The following is a 23,223-nucleotide window of genomic DNA, read 5'->3' on the forward strand; positions in this document are numbered from 1 at the left end:
AAGCTTTGTAATCATCAATGTTTGTAATGCTATATATGTAATTTGCCTGAGTTGTACTCAATTATTATTGGTTTAAAGGAATCACACTATTAACACGTACCTACTCCTACGAGAAAAATTTGCGTACGTAAGACATATGCAGCGTTGCGTACGTCGGGGAGGTTATTCAGAGGGTATTGGGGGGTTATATCCACATTATATCCCCTGTAACTTCCTTGTAACCTACCTGTAAGAGTTAATCACATATAGTTTTATGTCAATTGTGCGAATTCCATCGCCATGCATAAATAGAGTCCAATGAGATTAAAACCCTAGCTCATCAGTTTATTTCGGGGCTTATGGTGATGATTTCTTTTTAGGCAGCCCTTCGCCCACTTGTTTTCTCTCCTCTTTTTTTTTACTAAAATTGCATGCAAGGGTACCTTTTATGTAATTTTTTTAGTGGTTCTTCATTTTTTGGCTACTTTAATTGTAGATGATCGTCTTCTATGTCTGCCATAAAGAGAAAGATGAATCATAAAAATGATTCAATTCTTTTTTAGCACATTGCAGTGTAATGCTAAACTGCTTTTCATTTAGTCCAGGATTTAGTAAAGCCTGCTGAAAGAGTGATTTACGGGATTTAGAGAATCTGAAACGTATGAAGGCGGTTGGGAGGAAAGGGTTAGCTTCCTCAATGGTTTTAGGTAGGACTGTCCGAGGTGAGCTGAAGGACGGGAAAGATGGGAGTTTTGTAGGTTTTGCACAACATTTTTACATACCACCCAAATGTTTTATATCACGTAAAAAATTCCGCCATTTTAATTTAAAAAGAAATGAAATACACATTTTCTTGCTTAGGTAAGGTGTATATAAAAAATGTAGTTTAGGTGTTAAGATATGTAAATAACTAAGAATTGAGTGATATATACGTAAATCTAATAGTCAAAGTTTGATATTTACACCTATAACTCCTTCGTGTCATAAATTTATGTATTAAAATGTGTATTTTACTTTTGAATGTAAGTGATTGTGGCATTGTTGATTTGATGTTAAAGATTTAAGTGTTATGTTTGTAAATTTGAATGTTTAGATGTTAGATATGTAAATGCACAAGAATTGTGGTATATATGTAATATCTCACATATACAAGCCATCATAATGAAATCTGGCATTTTTTATTTGATGTTTGTGGTATGTATGTAAATGTTCATATATATAAGCCATGATGGTGAAATCTGGCATTTTTTATTTGATGCGGAAGTTTTAAATGGCGTGTGCATGTAAATTTGAATATTTGTATTATATATGTAAATACCTAAGAATTTTGTGGTATGTATGTAAAGGTCCCATATATATAAGCCATGATTGTGAAATTTGGCATTTTTTATTTAATGTTAAAGATTTAAGTGGTGTGCATGTAAATTTGAATGTTTTGGTGTTACATATGTAAATACATTAGAATTATGTGGTATCTTTGTAAATGTTCCATATATACAAAGCCATGACGGTGAAATACATCATCAAAGGCAATAGTTTTGGGTCTTTCAGAGTTCGACTCTTCTCACGCAGTGGGGTTATAGCAACTTTGATTGTACACGTGTTTAGGTAGCCGCTTGTCACCTCCCAAAAGATCTCTTAGTGGTGGTGTGCAGTCCAGGACTTAAATATTATTTTTCGGCCCTACACCTAGCTGATGTGGGACTTTTTGTCCGTGACATTCTCCTCCACCCAATCACGTGACGCCCTCGTCACGGATCGATTCCGAGGGTCCACTGAACCATGGAGAGTCCACACACCTGACAGACAGTAATCTGCTCTGATACCACTTGTCACCTCCCAAAAGAACTCTTAGGGGTGGTGGGCAGCCCAAAAATATTGTTTTTCGGCTCTACACCTAGCCGACGTGGGACTTTTTGTGCGTGACACGCTGCTTCCTTGTTGGATATACTGTTTTACTAAATTGTAGTTTGTGTTAGATATGAAATACATAAGAATGGAGTGGTATGCTCTTAACTCTCTCTCTCTCTCTCTCTCTCTCTCTTCTTTTCTCCCTCCCCTTCCTTCTCTATTTCTCTCCTCTCTCTGTGGCTAGTGGTATGTATGTTAAATTTAATTGTGATTTTTTTATCGTATTTATATATCTAGCTCTTTGTTGTCATGAAAATATGCATCGAATTTGTCACTCTTCTTATGCAATAGCAATGGAGCAGCTTGGATCTTCCATGCCTATGATGGCATCTATGAGGATAACTGTTGCTTCAATGATTTTTTTTTTAATGGCTATCCTATTTTCTTCCCTAATTTTCTTAAGTGCTTTATTCAAATTCAAGAAAAAGATGTGAAATGAAATTAAAGAGGATTTGAATGCATGCCATTTAATGCTTATATATTCACTCGCCTGCCACCCAAAATTTAATATTTATGTTGGCCAGAAACATTACAGTGGCTTCAATTTTCCAATTGTCTTTTATGTGGCAGATATGGTCTATTTTATCTATCTTTCTCTGTGTATCGATAGATAGATAGGCCGGGACACAGATGTTATGTATTAATACTTCAGAGGTGCTTTGCTCCAAAAGAATAAAAGAGAGTTTGGGGGTTATTTTGTGGTTGCTTTTTCAACGGCTCCCTAGAAATTTGCCCCAACTCTGTTTGGCTATAATATTTTTTTGTTGCTTTTTAAAAAATTTCAGTGATGGAATTGACTTTTTGAGAATTTTAGAATGGGCTTGCAGAGGAAAGCTGTTGATTGAATTTTGATTTGCATATACATCTTGCTATTCTTATGTATTTACATATCTAACACAATTTAATTTTTGTGTTGGCACCAAAGATTGTCATTCATTTATGTTTGACTATTATGTGGCATATAAAGTCAAATCTCCTCTCTCTCTCTCTCTCTCTCTACACACACACACACATACATACAAAGGAATGTCTGGAGGCTATTATACGATTCTCGACCATCCCTCATGATTCTAAGAATTCGGGCACCACTCCCTACACTCGGGGGGAATCATACATTTCACACAATTCTTATATATTTACATGTCTAGCACTTAAACATTCATATGTACATGCATATCACTCAAATTCTTAATCACTTGAAAAATAGCACCAGTCTGATGAAACCAAGTGTTCTAATTATAAATTTCAAACTTTGAGAGGTAGATATCTAAATATATATGAAATGTGTGGTATGCATGTAAATTTCCCTATATATAAATGAAAATTTGAATGGATCACCTTTAATTCTCATATATTTACCTGACTATTGCTTAAATTTTAATATTCAAGCTGTGTCAAAGATTAAGATGGCTTCATTTTTTCTAATTTTGGCTTTTTGAAACATCGGGGTGGATTTTATCTCTCTTATTACTATATATATAAAAAAGTTTAATATATCAAATAGAAAAAAAAGATACAAATACAATGTGTGGGAGGTGCTTGGAGGGCCCAAGCACCCTACCCACACAAAAACCGCAAATGGTTTCAAAACTAGAAAAAAAAAACAGAAAAATACATTAGATATATAAATAAAAATTCTAACAGTGTCGAAATACATAGTATCAGGTGGCTAGAGAGCGACCCAATTTGGTCTTGCCTCTGCCTCTAGTTCTAGGGTAGGAGCAAGCTAATAAGCTGGTAAGATGATTGTCATTGCCAGTAGTAACCAATGTATCATCCAATATGTTCTGAGCTGGAGTCGGCCTCCATTCTTCTTCCTCCTGGAATAGACCTGTCATTCCTCTTCTGAATAATCAGTCTGATGGGGTGGTAGAGTCGAAGCAGAAGGATTACCAACCATAGTACCCACAATAGGTTCTAGTATATGTGAAGTATGAGTTGCCTCTACACCGGATACTTCCTGAAGAAGTGGAGCTACGAGGCTCTCCTGGTTATCAGTCAGAACACTATCATTTGTAGGTAATAGACCATCAGTATTATTTTCTATGGGGGTTGAAGGTGCCAACATCACATCACTCGCAGTAACAATAACAGCAGTGTCATGGGGGGGTGGTCCTCAGGGGCAACAGACACCTCCGGTTTGGTAGTATCCTCCCCAGGTGGAATTAAAATGTCCAAAGCAGTGGGGTTAGATCCATCTTTATTCACTTGAACCTTAGATTTCAAATTTGGTTGAAACTTGTGGCATTTATCTAGGACATTCAAATATTTTACAATGGGTACAATATGAGGGTCTGTGCTCCATGACGATTTGTTGCCAATAACCATTATGGGTTATGCCAGCTAGACATCAGTAACATCAGGTAAAGTAATATTCTTTTTCACAAATATTCTGACCACTGAGTCTGGTTAGGTTGAAAGTAGTCAAATCTAGCTTCAAAGGATCCCCAAAGATGATCCCAATAGAGTAGAGAACCTGATGGTGAAAAAAATGCAGCTTGAGACCAGTTAAACTAAACCACACCGGTATTACCGGTACAGTTGGAGTTTCATGATTTAGTTCGAAATCTTGAGATCACTTGAGTAGTTTCATAGGTTTACCAGCAATGTTAAGATATTTTTTGGAGAAAATTCGAGTATAGTCTTCAGGTACGGTTAACTGAATCAAAACATGTCTTCCATCCATGAGCCCCCCTTTCCACTTTCCTGCTAATTTGAGGTCATCAAAACTTTTCCTGATAATTTTCATAGGTGGGTTTCCCCACTGAAATTTTCCAATGAGAACAAACTTGAATTTGTCAGTCAGGGTTAAAATTTCTGACTCAGAGAAAAAGAGTATTGCCTCAGATGATTTTTTGGAAAGGTATCTCAATTCTATTTCACTATAATTCTTTTGGCTGCTTTTTTAGAAATTTCAGGGGTACTATTGAACTTTTAACATCATTAAAGTGCTAGCTGAGGAAAGCCGCTGATCATTTATGTATATCACACAATTTTTTTTGTTTTTACATTTCCAATTCCTATACTTGTTATTATGTTGGCCTTATGTATTACACATTATATTTATCAAGTTTTCGCCTGTTATGTGGCATATTGTCAAATCTCTCTCTCTCACTCTCTCTTTCGATGTCTGTGTGTTTAAATGATCATTAAAATGAAATGCTTTAAAGAGGGTGTAGGCATAGGATTTAGTAATTAATTTTCTTGGTGCTGCATAGATATAGACTTTTCTCATGCAATGGCATTGGAGCAGTTTTGATGGCCCATGCATTTGAGGAATAACCGTTGATTCCATTATGTTTTGAATGGTACTCCAGCTTTTGCACCTAGTTTTCTGAAAGGCTTTCTTTCAAGTGAAATAAAAAGGAAAGTTTACATGCATACTCCTTGAGTATATAAGGAGAAATTTAACACCTTAGTCTCAATATTTATGTTGGCCTGAAAGACTATGGTTTTGTTTGGGGCAGTTGCAGCTTAATAATAATCACTTGTTTGATAGTGTTTGTTACTTTATCCCACATAGTATTTGCTTTTTATGAACATTCCAAAATTTGAAATCTCGAAGTTTACTCATAAAATTTTTTTTTCTGTGTTTTTTAGGTGTCCAGGTCTAATTTTACGATAATGATTCATAGTATTCTTTATTTTATCACTCTTCATCTTAAAATCTAAAACTAATAATCGACAATGATTCATAGTATTTGCTTCTTTATGAACATTTCAAATTTTGAAATCTCGAAGTTTACTCATGATTTTGAAATCTCGAAGATTATTAGTATTTTCGATGTTTTTTAGGTGTCCCGATCTAATTTTACGACAATGATTCATAGTATTTTTTATTTTACCACTCTTCATCTTAAAATATGGAACTAATAATCTATGTTGAGTACTTAAATTCTCATTTAGAATGACTTTATTATCGTAAGGACTATAATTATATCTCCAATTCTAATTTTTACAACATTATCTTTCAAACTCTTTTCTATAATCACACCTACACCATTTCTTGTGCGACTCTTACTTGAATGCCAATGTTGAAAACCTAAGTTATCAATCTCCTTTGCATTTTCTCCGACCCGCTTAGTTTCTTGAGTACATAAACAAAAGGAGTTTATGGGTTCTTTTATGGCAGCTTTTTGAATGGCTTTTAGTTAGCTGCTACAATTCTATTTTGACTCATATTTCTACGATATTTTTATGAAATTTTAGTTGTGCTATTGAGCATTTTACAATGTTAGAATGCGTTAGCCGAGGAAAAGTTGTTTATTGAAATCTGTCTTTGTTATGCATTGACAATGTGCCAGCAGAAATCTCGAGGAGAGACAATGGTTCAGAAAGCAAAAAATAAATCCAAAGAAGGCCCATATGCAATCTTTGCTCGTTTATCTCGTTTATCTAACCAGACGTAGTAGTTCAAATCAAAGCCAAGGCCAAAGGGACAAATACATGTATGTAAATGTCCCATATATATAAGCCATGATTGTGATATCTGGTATTTTTTATTTAATGTTAAAAATTGAAGGGGTGTGCATGTAATTTGAATGTTTTAGTTTTATATATGTAAATACATAAGAATTGTGTCATATGTTTGTAAATGTCCCTTATATACAAGCCATGATGGTGAAATCCATCATCAAAGGCAATCATTTTGGGTCTTTTAGAGATTTACTCTTCTCAAGCAGTGGGGTTATAGCAGTCTGGACAACCCATGTGCTTAGGTAGCCGCATCTTCCCTGTTGGATATCTTCTGTTTAACTAAATGGAGTTTAGTTATTAGATGTGTAATACATAAGAATTGAGCGGTATGTATGTAAATCTCTCTCTCTCTCTCTGTATATATATCTTCACACGCTTGTTTTCACTCGTGCCCACACACACAAAAAGCTTTTTATTATCGAATTAATTTAGTCCAGGGTTTTCATTAATATTATTTAAGTTAATTTTCTTAATTTATTTTTATTGAAGTTAATTTCCTCGTCACACTTGATCAACCAGTCTAGTGAGGAGTTTTTGGGTCTTCGTTGGATGATTAATGATACTTTGTGAAACTAAATTTTTCATTGGATACTATGGGGTAGGCTATTGAATCGAGTTCACTTTCTTGCAGTTGATGGTTCGGATGCTATTCCATCTCATTTTCGGTCTAATGGCTTATACTTGGATCACGTAGTCATTTTCTTGCCATTTTTTTATCTCGGCTGGCTTTGGCCTAGTTGAATTGGCTCCTTCGGCTTGGTTTGTTCGGCTTGGCGGGCCTCATGATTTCTTTGTAGTGAATCAGCATCCATCATATTCTTCTGTTTTGGACCTTTAGGACTTGATAAGATGGTGCATGCCCCTTTTTAATGTATACGTACTCAACACCTAAATTTTACTTTTTATATTTCGTCCATCCAAATTTTTTATATCACAATTTGGTGTCAATAATAATAAGTCTATTTGTTGAAATGCGTGTATTTTGAGCCATATAAAGACTATTTTTGCTTTATTAAATTCTTCTTGTAACGGAACATTTACATGTTCAATGGCAATTTATCGCCATAAGGTCCTTTTTTCCCACACTATTTGGAGGGTGGTAGTGTGGGATTGCATTTGCTGCTGCTTTCCGGATTTTAACGTTTTTTTGATATTTTCCAGATTGTAATGCTATTTTTGATATTTTCTTGCATTTGCATGAAGCAGCTTGGCAGGCATGTGCATCATGCATGCAACTGCTGTGTTAGTGTCACATTGAAGAAGCAGAAATAGAGCTTAATGATGGAACATAGTCGAATATGCCATTTATTTTTCCCCTTTTTGATGTTCTTTGCGGCTGCTATCTACTGTGTTTAGCAGTCTAAAAGGTGTACCATCCCATAGATGCATTCTGGTTGCAATTTATGAGTTCTCAAAAAAATAAAGATGTATGGAGTTAGTAAAAAATCTACATTGTATAGTTTGTAGTTTTATGTTTATAAATGCCTCAAAAAATTTATTTCTGAAAAAACTTGCGGTAGGTGTTGGTTTATTTTGGTGAAATATATCTTTACCATATCAATCGCAGAGAAAAATCACTGATTGTATCATCTTAGCAACAATTCTGTGCAATTCCGAGGTGAGTAGTAAATTACTCGCCCTAATTTTCAGCTCTATAGATTATGAGAATATATGTCTCTCTCTCTCCCTCTCCCTCTCTCATTGTGGATTTGGCGATGATGGTGAAATCTATCCTGAAAGACAACCTTGCCAACCCTTTGGTTTCTTTGTTTTCTGCCATCTCATTCAATGGCAATAGAGCAGCTTGGATGGCCCTTGTGTCTGACGATAACTGCTACTTCTATTTCCTAGGGGTGTAAACGAGCCGAACATGAGCGAGCCCATGCTCAGAACGTGTTCAACTGTTTATATTTCGAGCTCAAAATGTGTGTTCGTGTTCGGCTCATTTGCTTAGTTAGCCGAAAACAAGCTGTTCACGAACAAAGAGTAATTTTGACAGCCCTAACCACGTAGTCATGAGATATTAAGGGTTGGGCTAAGATTTAAAAGTTATTGTTTATATTAAAACATAATTTGAATCTAATTTAATATTTTTTATTCTATTTTCTTAATGAATACTTTTAATTGATTATAAATCTTTGCAGCGTTGTAGTCAATTAAATTTTTTTAAAATATTACTCATCAATATATATATATATATATATATATATAATTGATGAGTAGTATTTCGAGCCGAACACGAACAACCAAATCTTTGTGCGTGTTCGACTCATTAACTTAACGAACGAGCTCGAACATGAGCTATTTGGGAACAATGAGACGTTTTGACAGCCCTACTATTTCCCTGATAGATAATTGGTGGTTGGAGTTTCCTGTTGATTGAATGATTACTAATTTGAGCTCATTTCCTTTCCCCACTTTTCTATAAATCTTGTTTTTATATCTAAAAACACTTCAGTTAGGGTTTCTGTATGAGCTTTAATTAATTGGAAAGGATCCAAATCATTCTGTTACTTGGGTTGAAAGAATTTAAAGGAAATGAAATTAAATTCTATTCTGTTACTTTTCTGATTGATCGTACATTTTAGCCTGTGATTTGATCTTTTCAACCTTATTCATGTTGATTAGTTTATAATCACCATCTCAATACAGTTACAGGTTCCTATACTATTAAATAAGTATCGAATAATTATTTTTAAAAAAAGTATTTATGTTATTTTTAAACCTGATCGTTAACATTTTGAATGCAACATGTGAACATTTAGTAGTGCATTATTTTATCAGTCTTGAATATCAATCAAATTCCCTCAAATATTTAAATTGCCTTTTCATTTGAGCAAGTTTAAAGTTTTTAAATTAATTATATGAAAGTAATATATTTAAAGTATCCCTATATGTGAATAATTAGCACTTCAATGAAAAAGGGTGCTAGCTTTTAAAATATCAATGTTTCAAGTGCTATGCATGTAATTGTCCTATTTTAAGGGTATGCACGTTATTAACACGTCCGGATTCCTACTAATCCGTATTTTGGGGAACTGCTCTGTTCGGACTCTATGCATGGAGAGGCTACTTAAATACAGTTTAAGGTTGCTGTTGATTAGTTTGAGCGAATTTAATCTCAAATGCACGCACACAGCATATACAACCCTTTGGTTTAAAAACTAGCTCTCAACCAATAGGCTAAGCTGGTCTGCATGATTAGATTCTAGGGAGATTAAAACCCAAGCCATTAGGTTATGTATGAGGCGAATGGAGAATGGCTCAGTTCTTTCGCTAAAGACTTCTACATGGCTGATGATTACTTTGAAGCTTACTCTTCGCCCACAAGCTGACTCTCCTCTATTTGCTAGGATGAGAAAGTTTAATTATTTGCTAGGATGAGAAAGTTTAATTATTAGTATGCAAATTTTTAGATTAATGCTACACTGCATTTTTCAATTTAGAATAATTTGTTCACCAAAAAATTACCTTTTGCATATTTATCATCATTTATTCACCGACTATTTTTATCATCATGATTTCCAAGAATTTCCCTTTTGATTGTGCCATGCTGCAGAAATGCTTCATGGAATGTGCTGTTTCCCTGCCCTAATGTTGAGCAGGATTTTTTGTCTTGGTGCTTTAGAGATCCCTTCTATTTTCATCAGTTGTACATGGAGCAGCTTGGACGGCCTTTTGAATCTTTGGGCAACCATTGCATTCCATGTTTCAGTGGTATAGAAATGTTGGGTGGTTTTGCTTGCACATTGAACAAAGGTGAATCAGATCCTCCAATTTCTCAGTTACTTTTTTCCATCTTTTTCATATCTTCAGGCAACCAAAAGAGGCTTTGGGGCTGTTTGGCAGGAGGATTTGAGCAGCATTTAAGCAATGATTTGACCTACTTCCTGGCAGAGAGCCAAAATGACTACATTAAATCTTATGCAATCTTAAATTCACTTTCTCATTGTTTTCGCCTTGGTCCGTGACTTAATTTTTTCTGTCATTTGATGGATTTAACTCTAATATATGCTAGTTTCATTAAACCCCATTCTGATCATGTTGATGCCTTCTCCTGACTTGCTTTTTTGTTGCTAATTGTATTTTAAAATTTGGGGGAGTGGGATTTGGACGTGAAATATGATTATCTTTTATTTAACTTTATTTTTAATATGATATTATTGTTATGTACCCAGAAATTTCACTTGATTAGACACAAATCTCAATGTGTTTTTATATTGTGAACTTTTAGAGTCACATTAGGACTATCCTAACTTTGATTTCAGCTGAATTATTGTTGAACTGAATGTCTCGATGAGACAAAGTCAATGCCAAAATGATCCAATTTAAGCCTGGATAAAGCATTTGAATCATAACTAAAAATTTTAATATCTACTTGTATAACATATAAATTTTTAGCATTATGTAAAAAATGTCGCTACTTTTAAATTTTCTTTAGTGGAATACACCTTTTTCCCGTGTGTGCTATGATGTGATTTTGACTTTGATGTGTTACGTGTAAGTATCATAGTTTTGTTGTTGGATATGCTAATGTATAAAATTTGTGTGATACATGTGTAAATTGCCCAATAGTCTAATGCTATAGATTCAAACCAAGTCCAAATTCAGGTTCTAAACAGTTTCAGAGGGCATAAACTTTAGTAAGCGATCCTCGATTATTAGAGATCATCTCTTATTAGGTGTAATTTCATCCAAAGTGGATTTTTGGGTATGTTTCTACAAATGAATATAATGTGGAAATTTATGGCTAATTGCTTGTATTATGTGGCATACAATGTTAATTTATTTTTGCTCATGGATTAAATTTTTGGGGGCACTCATAAACATTTTTCTTACCAAATTTCAATAAGATTTTTGATACGATTCGATGTAGAAATCAACAATTTTTTTTGTAAAAATTAGGGTTAAAAGAAATTCTAATTGCAATAATCCAAACAACTTACATAAATTCAAAATTCTTATTGACACTATCTCTCCCAATTCTTGCAATTTGAGAGGCAGGAAATCTCTCAAAAAACTCTAGGTCTAAGACTGACAATCCAATCTCATGCATCCAAGCATTTGCAACAAAAAATTCTTGAATTTTTTCAAATAAAAAAAAGGTCTCTACTTGGATCTCAACAATAGTGATGAATTACTTAAATTTTATATCTTTGAATCCATGAATTAAAGTGAGTGGTTAGGCGATATGATTAAATTTATCATGGGTCTACAAGTATTCTTTCCTTTTCTCATGGCGATGGATTAGCTTGGATGGCCTATGCTTATGCAGGTAATCGTTACGCTCATTTGTCATTGGTAGAGAAGATGTGGATATTTAAATTTTTTTATGGAACTAGGTGAATTTAAGCTTATGAATTCCCTTTTCCTTTCTACTTCAATATAATTTCAAAGTTAGAATGGCTTGCTCTTATTCTCTTTTACATGACCAATGGTATTTTATGGTGCTTCAGAAATATTAATGCTTCTTCGCATTTATGCTGTGCTGGAACGGAGCAGCTATGATAGCTCATGAATCTTTGGACAACTGCTGCACCAGTTTCATGTTGACTAAGAAATGGGCGTATCTTCTTTGGGATAAAACACAGGCGAATCATTGCTTTTGACTCTTCATTTTAGTCTTTTAAATGTTCGCTTAGATTAACTGTGTTGAACAGTTATTATAGCAATTGTTTTTTCATGATATTTTCGTATGATAGCCTTATTTTCTCCCCTATTTTGCAAGTTTTTTTTTTCTTTTTTTTTTTTTGTTCCAAGGGAAGGAAGAGAATTGGGGGCTGTTTGGTAGCAGGACTTAGCCTAAAGCTTGCCCAACAACAAAAATGACATTTTTAATTCCCACAGGCTCTCAAGTCCCACTTTTCCTCTGCTTTGCCCAAAATCCAGGATTTAGTATCCCTTGGAAGAGGGCTTTACGTGATTTAGAGAAGCTTAATTGTGTGGACTGGTGGGAGGAGAGGGGAGAAAGGTGAGGGTTACCCTGATTGGTTTTACGTAGGAGTGAAGCAGAAGGAGAAAGATGGGAATTTAGTAGGCCTTTGTAGGCAGCGATCCCATTGTTGCTTCTCCAGCTAGCTCCAATCACGACAGTCAGGAAGGTTTAGGTGTAAAGACACGCTACCAGTCTCTTGAATTTTAATTTTTACATTTATATCACCCAATAATGTTTAGATTTTAGATATGTAAATACATAAAAATTGAGTCTTATGTGTGTAAATCTCTCTCTCTCTCTCTCTAGCAAGGTGTGGCCTGTTGATTGGCGGGGTTCACTGTAAATCCCCTCAGATCACAGGTTCGATCCCCAGTGGCGTTGGGTTCTCGAATATTTAGGCACATGGTGCGGTCCCTCATCATGGGGCCTAGCGTATGGGAAATCGATATTTGGGTCTTTGCCAAATACCGATTTCATTTTTTAATATATATATATATATATATATAAACACATATCAAAGGTGATCATTTTTGCATTTTTGCATTTTTTCAGAGATCCACTCTTTTCAGTGAGGAGGATATAGCAGTGTAGATGGCCCTTGTGTTTGAGGGTAACTGTTGCTTCCATCTGCCAACTGTAATGAAGCAGATGTTGGATAAATTTTGTTTAACAAAATTGGAAGTTTAGGTGTCGATGGCCCATTACTGCATGTGCCTGCGTGAGAATTTGACATTCAATAGGATGCAATTGCGAAAAAGATTCAAGTAGCCAACCCCACTTAGTGGGATAAGGGCTTGTTGTTGTTGTTATCTCTTTTATTCTCTTTTTATTATGTCCTATTTCTTTCCTTATTAAATTAAATTATCTTTGATAAGTTGTAGTGGTTGTAATCAAGTTTGTCCTAGTCGTTCCTTATTATTATAAGGAGAAGAGTTGTAATTTGATTATTGATGTTAGGATTTCTAGTAGAAAATAATTTATTCATGTGAGAAATTATTTGGAATAAATTATTTCTTTGGATTAAGTTATATTTTTTTCCTTGAATTAGGAGCTTTTTACTTTCCTATTTTAGTCTTTCAGTTTTTTTGTTATTTCCTTTATCTTCAAATAATTATTATGAATTGATTAATTGGAGATATTAGATGTTATATGTTTTATTTTATATATATATTTTTTATTGCATTTCCTATTCTAGGATTCATATAAGGATTATTTATACGCTCTTTCATATTGTTAATAATGGCTTAATTGCACTAAATTCCGCTTTATTCCTCATTATTCTAAATTTCAACAACTGAGAAATAAGGTAATGAGATTTTCTCCACCTTTCTTTGCTATGTATGTAAAAATTTATGTTTAGGTGTTAGATATGCTAGTACATAAGATTTTTTATGTGTTGCCTTGTATCCAGGATGAATTAAATCTTGTTGGAAGATGGATTTATGCGATTTAGAAAAGCTGAGGCCTGTGAAAGCAGCTGGGAAGCAGGGGAGGAATGGCGAGGGTTACCTTTCTCAATGGTTTCGGGTGGGAGCAAAGTGGAAAGAGAAAAATGGGAGTTTCATAGGTCTTGGTTCACTGCGATCCTGTTGCTTTCCCACCAGTCTTCTAAGTTTTGTTTTTTACATTTATATCACCCAAACAGTTCATATATAAAAATACCACTATTTTAAGTTGTGAAAAATGAAAGATGCCTTTTCATGCGTAAGTAAGATCGCATATATTTTAAAATTAGTTGTTAGATATATAAATGCATAAGAATTGAGTGGTATGTATTTGTATATGTATATGTATGTGTATATACAAGCCATGACATTTAAATTCATCGTAGTATTTTATCATTTTGCAGTCCTTTAGGGTATCTTGGAGGGCCTGTGTTTGAGGGTAACCACTGTTTTCATGAGCCAACTGGAGGACACTAGCTGTTGGATATGCTGTTTGACCAACTAAATATGAATCTGATCTTCTGATTGTCCGTTTCTTTCCTTACTTTTCTATATATTCAAGCAACCCATTTAGCTATTAAAGTGTATAGCTTCTTTCAATTTAGGCAAATTTGAAATATGTTTTTGTGGAGCGGAACAAAAGGAGAAGAAAGTTGGAATTTTGGAAGTCGGTGTTGCCTTCTCTGCTAGCGCTAATAGCGGGGTTCGGCATGAAGGCAATGGATTTGGGCAAAACTGGGAAAGAGGGAGGAATGTTGGTGAGGGTTTCAGGAAGGAGAAGGGAAGGGAAGATGGTTTTATGGCGTTATTTAAATTTAAAAGTGAAATGCTATTTAAGAGGATTTACATGCATTCCACTTAATTCTTATTGTATTTACATGCCTAATATCTAGATTTTAATATTTGCATTGCCCTAGAAAAACTATTTGTGAAGTTCTTTATTGTCAGTATCATGCAACATCTTGAACTCTCACCCATCGAAATATTGTCGGTTTTCATTGTTATTATTTATCTTAATGGATTTATCATGCAGATGCTTTACGATGGCCTACTTGAGTTAAATATCCTTATGTATATATCCGACAAAGGATTTACTAGAACCTAGTTGAGTTGAACCTTTTTCATTTGATCCGATTATCTCATTCTCCATGATCGATGATCTAATTGGATTGGATCTGATGGTAGTTCAGGGATATTAATGCTTCGCTATTATATTGTAATCAGATGGAATGGCTTGGATGGCCCATTTGTTTGCAGGCGACCTCTGCATATATGTCATGGTGACTGAAAAATGGTCGTATCATCTACCAGATGGGATGGAACAAAGGTGAATGTTAGCGTTCAACTCTTTACTGTCTTTCCTTCCTTTTCTTGTTTCAAGTTAACCGTGTTGAATGGCAGTTATGGTAATTTCTCTTCTATCATGTTTTGAAAGATACTACATTTTTTCTCCCATTATTTTTTTAAAAGGATTCTTCTAATTCAAGAGCAAAAAATGTGATGAAATTAGAAAGGGGAATTTACAAATATACAACACAATTCTTATGTATTTACATATTTAACGCCTAAACTTTAATTCTTATGTTGACATGAAAGGGTGCAATTCATATGCCTGGAGTTCTATCTTTTGTATTTATATTTATGTTTAATGATGAAGATAAAATGCATTTTTGAAGGCGATCTGTGCCTTATGATTTGCTTTTGTGGTGATGCATAGATATTTAAACACATAAATATTGAATGAAATTCTACTGATTTGGGCTCAAATCCCGGGATAGATCAAGTGATCAATCCCAAATGTAGCAATTTGATAAGGTTCCATGAATAACACCATTGTTACTAATAAATGTCCAATTGACTATTCCAACCTAAAAGAGCCATGCAAAACCTTACCAGAAACTTCTTACTTCAGTTGACGTCAAGAGCATTACTGGGTCGACGTTATTACCAAGGAAGATTATCAAACATACCACTCAATCCTTATGTGTTTACATATCTACCACCTAAACTTCAATCTTTACATTCATGTCACCCAACCTGTAGGAGGAAAAGGGGGAGATCGGGGAAGAGGAACGCGGTCGGGAGAAGAGGAATCGGCGAAGATGAGGCAAGGAGCGATCAAGAAAAGCGGAAGGCAGTCGGAGAAAGAGAGAATTGATCGGGAAGCTCGGTAGCGTGGTCGGCGAAGAGGAGGAACGAGAGATCGGTCAGGGCAACGGGGTAAAATGACGCGTTCGAAAGCTAGGAAGCGGGCTCCTATAGGCGTTCGGCTTTCGATCGAAATCGCGGGACACCGCTCTTTCAACGCTGCCCCAAACGAGCGAATTTCTCGTTCCGATGCCGCACAGCAGTGAAAACGCTGCGCCAAACAGACCCTAAGTAGCTTGGACGCCCCATGCCTATGACGTTGTTAATGAGGGTAACCACTGCTTCCATGATTTTTTTAACTGTTATCCTATTTTCTCTCCTAATTTTTTTTAGTGTTTTTTTCCTCAAATTCGAGAAAAGAAATTGAAATGAAATTAAGAAGGATTTACATACATGCCTCTTAAGGCTTATATATTTACTTTCCTAACACCCAAATTTTAATATTTGGGTTAGGGGTGTAAATGAGCCAAGCTGGCTCACTAGCTGAACTTATCGAGCCAAATTCAAAAGAATTGTGTGATACATATGCAAATCAAAAGTCCATCAGCAGTTTTTCTCAGCTAGCATGTTGTTAAGCTTTTCTGAGTTATTAATACATACTAATGTATTAATACCTCAAAAATGCTTTGCTTTAAAAGAGAAAAAGAAATAGCTTTTTAGAATGTTACAACATGCTAGCTGAGAAAAGCTGTTGATGGACTTTTGATTTACATATATCTCACACAATTCTTCTGTATTTACATATATGACACAAACTTTGATTTTTATGTTGGCTCTGAAGACTGTCATTCATGTATGTTGAGTTTTGACTATTATGGGGCATATAAAATCAATCTCTCTCTCTAGCTCTTGCTCTCATTTTCTCATATATATATTTTTTTTCAAAAGGAATGGCCAGAGGCTGTTATATGAGTCTCCAACCACTCCTAATATGCCTAACAATTCAAGTACCCGCCTTCTTAAGGCTAACAGTGTCAGAGAGGATTTGAACCTCCGACCTGAGGGGTCTTACACCGAGGATGCCAACCAACAGGCCGAGGTACTATACAATCTGGTATAAGATCTTAAATCTTTCCCATATCGGGAGAAAGGCAGGAGAAAAACTGAGGAGCCTGATGAAGTCCCTCCCCCTACCTTTCTTAGAAGAATGCCTAAGTAGAGAGAGAGAGAGAGGGAGCGAGAGAGGTTGAGAGCCGGTGACCCTTCAATGGTATGTTCTATTCTCATTTTTTTCTGTAGTCTTTTTTTAGGGAAGGGTTTATTGAGAAAAGACCTCTTATTGGTGCATAAACGAATGTTGATGATGTGATAGACATCCTTTGTCTCGGGAGCGGGTTTAACCTTGAAAATTGTTAAATCCATGTATTGATGATTGGATGCTATTTCTGGTTGGATCGGGTCAGTTCGGATGATCGAGAGCGATTCGATCACTTCAATAAGCAAGTAATGTGGAAAATATGTTGAAAAGAGGGGCTTGGTTTGGCCTATTCCGTCATCGACAGTTCGGTTATTTTGGAAAATGGGCTTGGTTTTGTAATTCAATATTTGTGTGTACAGTGTATATATACATGCCACGGTTCTTATTTATTTTACATATATCTTATAGGCATATCACTCAAATCATTAACTTCACATAAAAAATTCCACCGGTTTTATGACATCAAAGTGTTAGAAGTGTAAATATCAAATTTTGTGAGTTACATATATAAATTCATAAGAATTGTGTGGCCGTTATGTAATTTTTCCTATATATCAATGAAAATTTACATGCATCTCACTTAATTCTTATATATTTACATGTCTATCGCCTAAGTCTTAATATTTATGCAGGTGTCAAAGATTAAGATGGCTTCATTTTTCTAATTTTGGCTTTTCTGAAGCATAAAAGTTCAAATTTATCTATCTTATTCTCTCATTATATATATACTCAGATGTTATGGGTTCTTCCGGGGCAACTTATTCAATGATTTTCTAAGAAATGTAGCACAATTCTATTTGACTATAATATTTTTGACTTCTTTTTAAAAAATTTTAATGGTGAATTGAACCTTGTGCAATGTTAGAATATGCTTGCTAAGGAAAACTGCTGTTCTTTCGATGTACTGATACATTGCACAGTTCCTATCTATTTACATATTTAATTTCCAAACTTTGATTTTTATGTTAGTCTTTACAATTCATGTTTGTTAAGTTTTGACCATTATGAGGATAATCGAGTTAAATATCTGCCTCTCCCTCTACCTCTCTCTCTCTCTCTCTCTCTCTCTCTCTCTAATATATATATATATATATATATATGATAATTAAAATGAAATGCATTTTGAAGGCCTTGATGCATGCCATATGGAGATGCAGAATTTATTTATTTATTTTTTGTGGTGCAGCATAGATTTGGATTCTTCTCATGCAATGGCATTGGAGCAGCAGCTTGGATGGTCCATGCCTATGAGGATAATTGTTGCTTCCATGATGTTTTAAATGGTATTCCGTCTTTTGCCTTTATTTTTTTTTAGAGGAATTTTTTTAAAATCTCTAAAATTAAATAAAAAGATAAATTTTATATGCTTACCCCCATACCCATAAGTATTATAGGATGGATGGATGGATGGATGATGGAGGATGAAAGGCTTTTTTTCAAAATCTCTAAATTGAAATTCCCCCATGCCCCTTAATTATTATATGAAGGATGGATGGGTGGATGCAATACTTGTTTGCAAAAATCCCATTATTAGTATGGCATACATGTTTGCAACCATTTTAAGATAAGAATATTAAAAGTTGCATAAGATTATTATTCTTATTCTTTCATATTTTGGAAGGCAACACTCATGCAAACCATAATGGAGGATTATAATTGCAAGCTTTGAATCGGGAGAGGTAGATGTAACTCATTTTGGTGCATGCAATACTTGATTTGCAATTTTTTTATTGCTTGAAATTCTTGTAAACCATTTTTGGTGCATGCAATACTTGATTTGCAATTACTCAGCTCATCCTGCTCTGCCAACCAATACAAAAAATTTGGTGGTAGAAAGGAAAAATCAGCACCTTCTGAAAATTGCAAGAAATTTTTCCTTTACTTAAAGCCTTCCTTATAATTATCAACTCAAATGATCAGTGGATGTTGAACTATATTACAGGTTTTAGAGGAACTGCCTGAGACTTAAAATTACAGAAGTTAGAATTTGTATAATTTTGAGTTAGAAAGCACAACAACAACAACAACAAAGCCTTAATCCCACTACGTGGGGTCGGCTACATGAATCCTTTTTCTCCATTGCGTCCTATTTAGTGTCATATTTTCATTTAGTTCTAGTAAATTAAGATCATTTTTAATACAATAAGCCCAAGTCTTCCTAGGTCTACCTCTGCCTTTCTTAACACAAGTCGAATTTAAAACATCTACATCTACTCTCCTAATCGGATTCGACGTTTAATATGACCAAACCATCTAAGACGACTTTCTCTAATTTTGTCTGTCACAGGAGCTACACCAACCCTATCACGAATATATTCATTCCGCATTTTGTCTCTAAGTGTAAAGCCACTCATCCACCTAATCATTCTCATCTCGGCAACACTTAACTTATTATTATGCTTCTCTTTTAAAGGCCAACATTATAATTTTGAGTTAGAAAGCAGGACTGGAAAAATTTTTGTAGGGAATTGAGTAAGCTCCTTAGTTTATCCATTTTGCTTGAGTTGAGTTTTTCTTGTTCAGTGAGAAAGGTATGCGCTTTTAATTGACGTTCTTTGTCTCCATTGTAGCCTTATGGCTTTTTTGTGGAGCTTCCAACATGTGTCTTTGATATGACTTTTTCTATTCTAGTAATTACACCATAGGCTGCTTTTGTGAAAAAAGTTTTTATCCTTTTTTTTTTTTTTGAGAAGATTTTGTGACAAGAATTCTTTTACCCTAAGCTTCCGTGAATGTCATGGCAGACATTTCAGATTTGGGATTGTCAAATATTACCATCCTACATGACATCAAAAATGAGATGTTTTTGCTGGGTAGGGAGAATTAGTTGATGATTTTAGAGCAAACAGCATTGATGTTATGGCTTATTGCAACCCTTGCATTTCTATAAACATTTGGTTATTTTCTTTTGCTGTTCTCTAAAAATTTGCAGCTGCTACGAGCTCTCTGAAAGCGATGAATAGTATGCTCGGGGAATGAACTTGCTGTACTAACTTCTGATATTTTCACAATGTGAAGGCTTTTACATGGTGTCGGCTGTCTTATTTTTATACATCTTTTAAAAATCTTTATTTAATTTCACTTTATAACTTGAAATAACTTTATGATTTAAAAAAGATAATAATTTTTGTGATTTTAAAAATAATTGAAATATGAATATAACCCCTTTTTTTTATTTTTCAAAGCAACATTTTAATTTAAAATAGGTGAGACCAAACGGGTCTCACATTTTAAATAGTTTAGACGAGTGAATACGATACTACAAGTAAAACACTTATCCCCGAAGGATAATATCACTTGTAATAAGGATTAAAACACTTATCCCGAAGGATAAATATCACTTGTAATAAGGATTCAATCACCTAAACGGTCTAATTTGTGACATCCGTTCGGTCTGCGAAATTGTCTTATTTGCCGACAAGTTCTCCTACTTAATATGAGGATTAGATAAGGTTTATTTTATCTGGGTTTCTGGTTCCCTATAGATGCAAGCCCCTATTGCAAGCCCCTATAGTTAATACTGGAAGTCATTTAAGAAAACTCTCGATTAAGATTATGTGGTTTTGTTTTCAAGATTTCAAAGTTTAAGTTTTCACGATTGGACATGGGAAAATCAAATAGGAATGACTCAAAATAAGAACAATTATTTAAGGAATCTAAGGGAAAGAAAAGTAGGGGACGTCACAGATCTGGGAAAAACCCCAGTGAACTCCCAACTATCCTAATATTCGGCTTTATGTCTTTGAAGTGATGATTATTTGATATTTCAATCCTGCAAATTATTTAAGATTTAGGACTTATGTTTGCACAACGTCAGACTGTGCAAATAGCCTAAAAGACAGAAGGATTTACACCGTACCGTACGGTAACCTCGGAATCCTAAAATGTTAGGACTTATAATTACACAACAGAGTGGTGCAAAAAAACCTAAAGAAATGATCCTATGGGTTGTTATTTAAACTAAGGAAAGTGTATAGTGTTGTGTAAATGTTCATGTGATGTGAAGATGTTTCGTTGCTGGAGATCCACCTGGAAATTGTTCCCCGTCGCGCTGCCCAACGATGTTCGCTCCAAACTCCTCGTAGTGGCACCTCCTGGTTTAGTTTTAGTTTTGAACATGCTCCTAACCACTAGGTTATCCTAAACTAAGGCATAGTGTATCAAAGTAACTAAGCATGCTATGTGAAAGAAAAGTAATAATGCACTGTATAATAAAGAGAAAAGACAATATAACATGCTGAAAGAAGAACATAACGTGCTAGGGAAGCAGTATAATAGGCTATGAAAACAATATAACATGCTTTTAAAATAAAATGCTGTAATGTAAATTAAACCTGTACACCTGAGAGGTTCATTGCTCCTTTTAAATTTAGCTATTATATGTTGTGTAAAAGAGGGAAGTATGACCTGAAAAAGACTTAACAAAAATAGGTAAATTGCAGGGAAAAGATAAACAAATAAAATGAAATACCATACCATATATAAAGGACCGAGAATAGGAAATTTATATGTGATATTGGAATGTCCCCAATTGCCAGGAGGATTTGAGTGTAAGACAAACTCAAATCCCGGAGCATTGAGTTTCAGTTTTGGTCAAGTTAAGGTAAGAATTTTATTATTTAATTTAATTAAATCAGTCATGAGTCACAATCTAGTGCACCCTCGTGTCTAGTGTCCTACTTATCAAACTGAGGTTAGATGTTTAGATTTCTTAGGGTCATTTGAAAATTAGGATAATAAACTATTTCTTGAGTTGTGCTCCTAAGATCTAAGATGTTTGCACTTTAGTTTAAACTTGAAGTGTCCTAAAGTGTCTAATCTCAATTAAGTGTCTTTTCACTAACCCTCAAACATCTATAGATCCAGCTTAGCTCGCTATCAGACTCCTAAAACCTAGGGGTAAACTCATAGTTTTGGCAAAAAAGTTGTGAGTTGTGCTTCAATCCTAGTTAAAGGAATTGGATTTTAAATTGATTCAAAGCTTAAGGGATCTAAGTGTAAGTCCACTAATCTCTCAATCGTTATCTAAATTCTCATTTCTTCCAATTCCAACTAGTCTTCCAATTTGCAATTCATTTTTCCTTATGTAAAAGAAAAGGTGGATTGTTCGCTATTCTATCTCCTCTTTAGATTGTATCATCCAAAAAATTCAAATTTCAATTTCAATTCTCTCATCTTCTCTTTCTCTCCTATTTTCCTTGAGATTATAAATCATTTCTGAATTTAATTAAATCGAAAATTCTCATTTTTAACTTAACCGTAAAAAAATAAAATAAAATAAAATAAACGAAAATGAGACCGATCCGTTTTTAAAACCAAATTAAATCAATAAAACTCATGAATGTTTCGGTCTAAAACATTTAAATTCGTTAAAAGAAAAATGATCGGATCAATTCCGAGAAGGATATCATTTCCAAGTGGCGCTTTTATGGATTTCCAAACCCGACATGACTTCAATTTATATTAAACTCAAAATGAAACTTCAAAAATCTTCTTCATTTCATAAAATATAGGATAACAATCCATAGGGAACATCTTTCTATACCTCTAAAAATCATACAATTATCAAAACCCTTCAACTTCAATTTTAATCAAAAACTCACGGGTAAGGCAACAACCCAAAACCAAAAAATCAAATCCAGCTAAATGAATAGGAAGCTCATGGCTAAGGCATCATCCCAAAACCAAGACTCAAATCCAGCATATATTTCAACAAGGGGCAGCAAGAAAAGTGAGATATGAGCCCCCAAACATAATTTCTAGCATTTAAAAAAATGATATCTAGCATGTATTTCAACAAGGGGTAGCAAGAGAAATGAGATATGAGCCCCCAAACATAATTCCTAGCATTTAAAAATGACATCCAACGTGTATTTCAACAAGGAGCAGCAAGAGCAGTGAGATATGAGCCCCCAAACATAATTTCTAGCATTTAAAAATGATATTGAGCATGTATTTCAACAAGGGGCAGCAAGAGCAGTGAGATATGAGCCCCCAAACATAATTTCTAGCATTTAAAAATGATATCCAGCATGTATTTCAACAAACGGGGTAACGAAAGAAGCAAGATAAGCCCCAAATATAATTTCCAACAATAAGAAATATTTCAGCATATGTTCCAACAGCGGAGC

General features: G+C 34.5%; 1 protein-coding gene across 5 annotated transcripts in view; it reads left to right on the forward strand.

Annotated features, from left to right (window-relative positions):
- Positions 1–23,223, forward strand: part of LOC110033582 — a 45,592-nt gene that overhangs the window by 10,857 nt on the left and 11,512 nt on the right. For 2 of the 5 annotated variants that reach the window (XR_002294957.1, XR_002294956.1), the window contains exons 4-6: positions 13,713–13,868; positions 14,971–15,073; positions 18,279–18,375. Coding sequence is in view for 3 of the 5 variants with exons in the window: in XM_020737622.1 (XP_020593281.1) it covers positions 13,736–13,868; positions 14,971–15,073; positions 18,284–18,375 (328 nt within the window). In the remaining 2 variants the exon portion in view is untranslated. The remainder of the gene's footprint in view (positions 1–13,712; positions 13,869–14,970; positions 15,074–18,278; positions 18,376–23,223) is intronic. The other 3 variants (XM_020737622.1, XM_020737628.1, XM_020737636.1) reach the window with 2 other exon arrangements.

Source organism: Phalaenopsis equestris, unplaced genomic scaffold (assembly GCF_001263595.1).
Source record: "Phalaenopsis equestris unplaced genomic scaffold, ASM126359v1 Scaffold000002, whole genome shotgun sequence".
Classification (NCBI taxonomy): domain Eukaryota; kingdom Viridiplantae; phylum Streptophyta; class Magnoliopsida; order Asparagales; family Orchidaceae; genus Phalaenopsis; species Phalaenopsis equestris.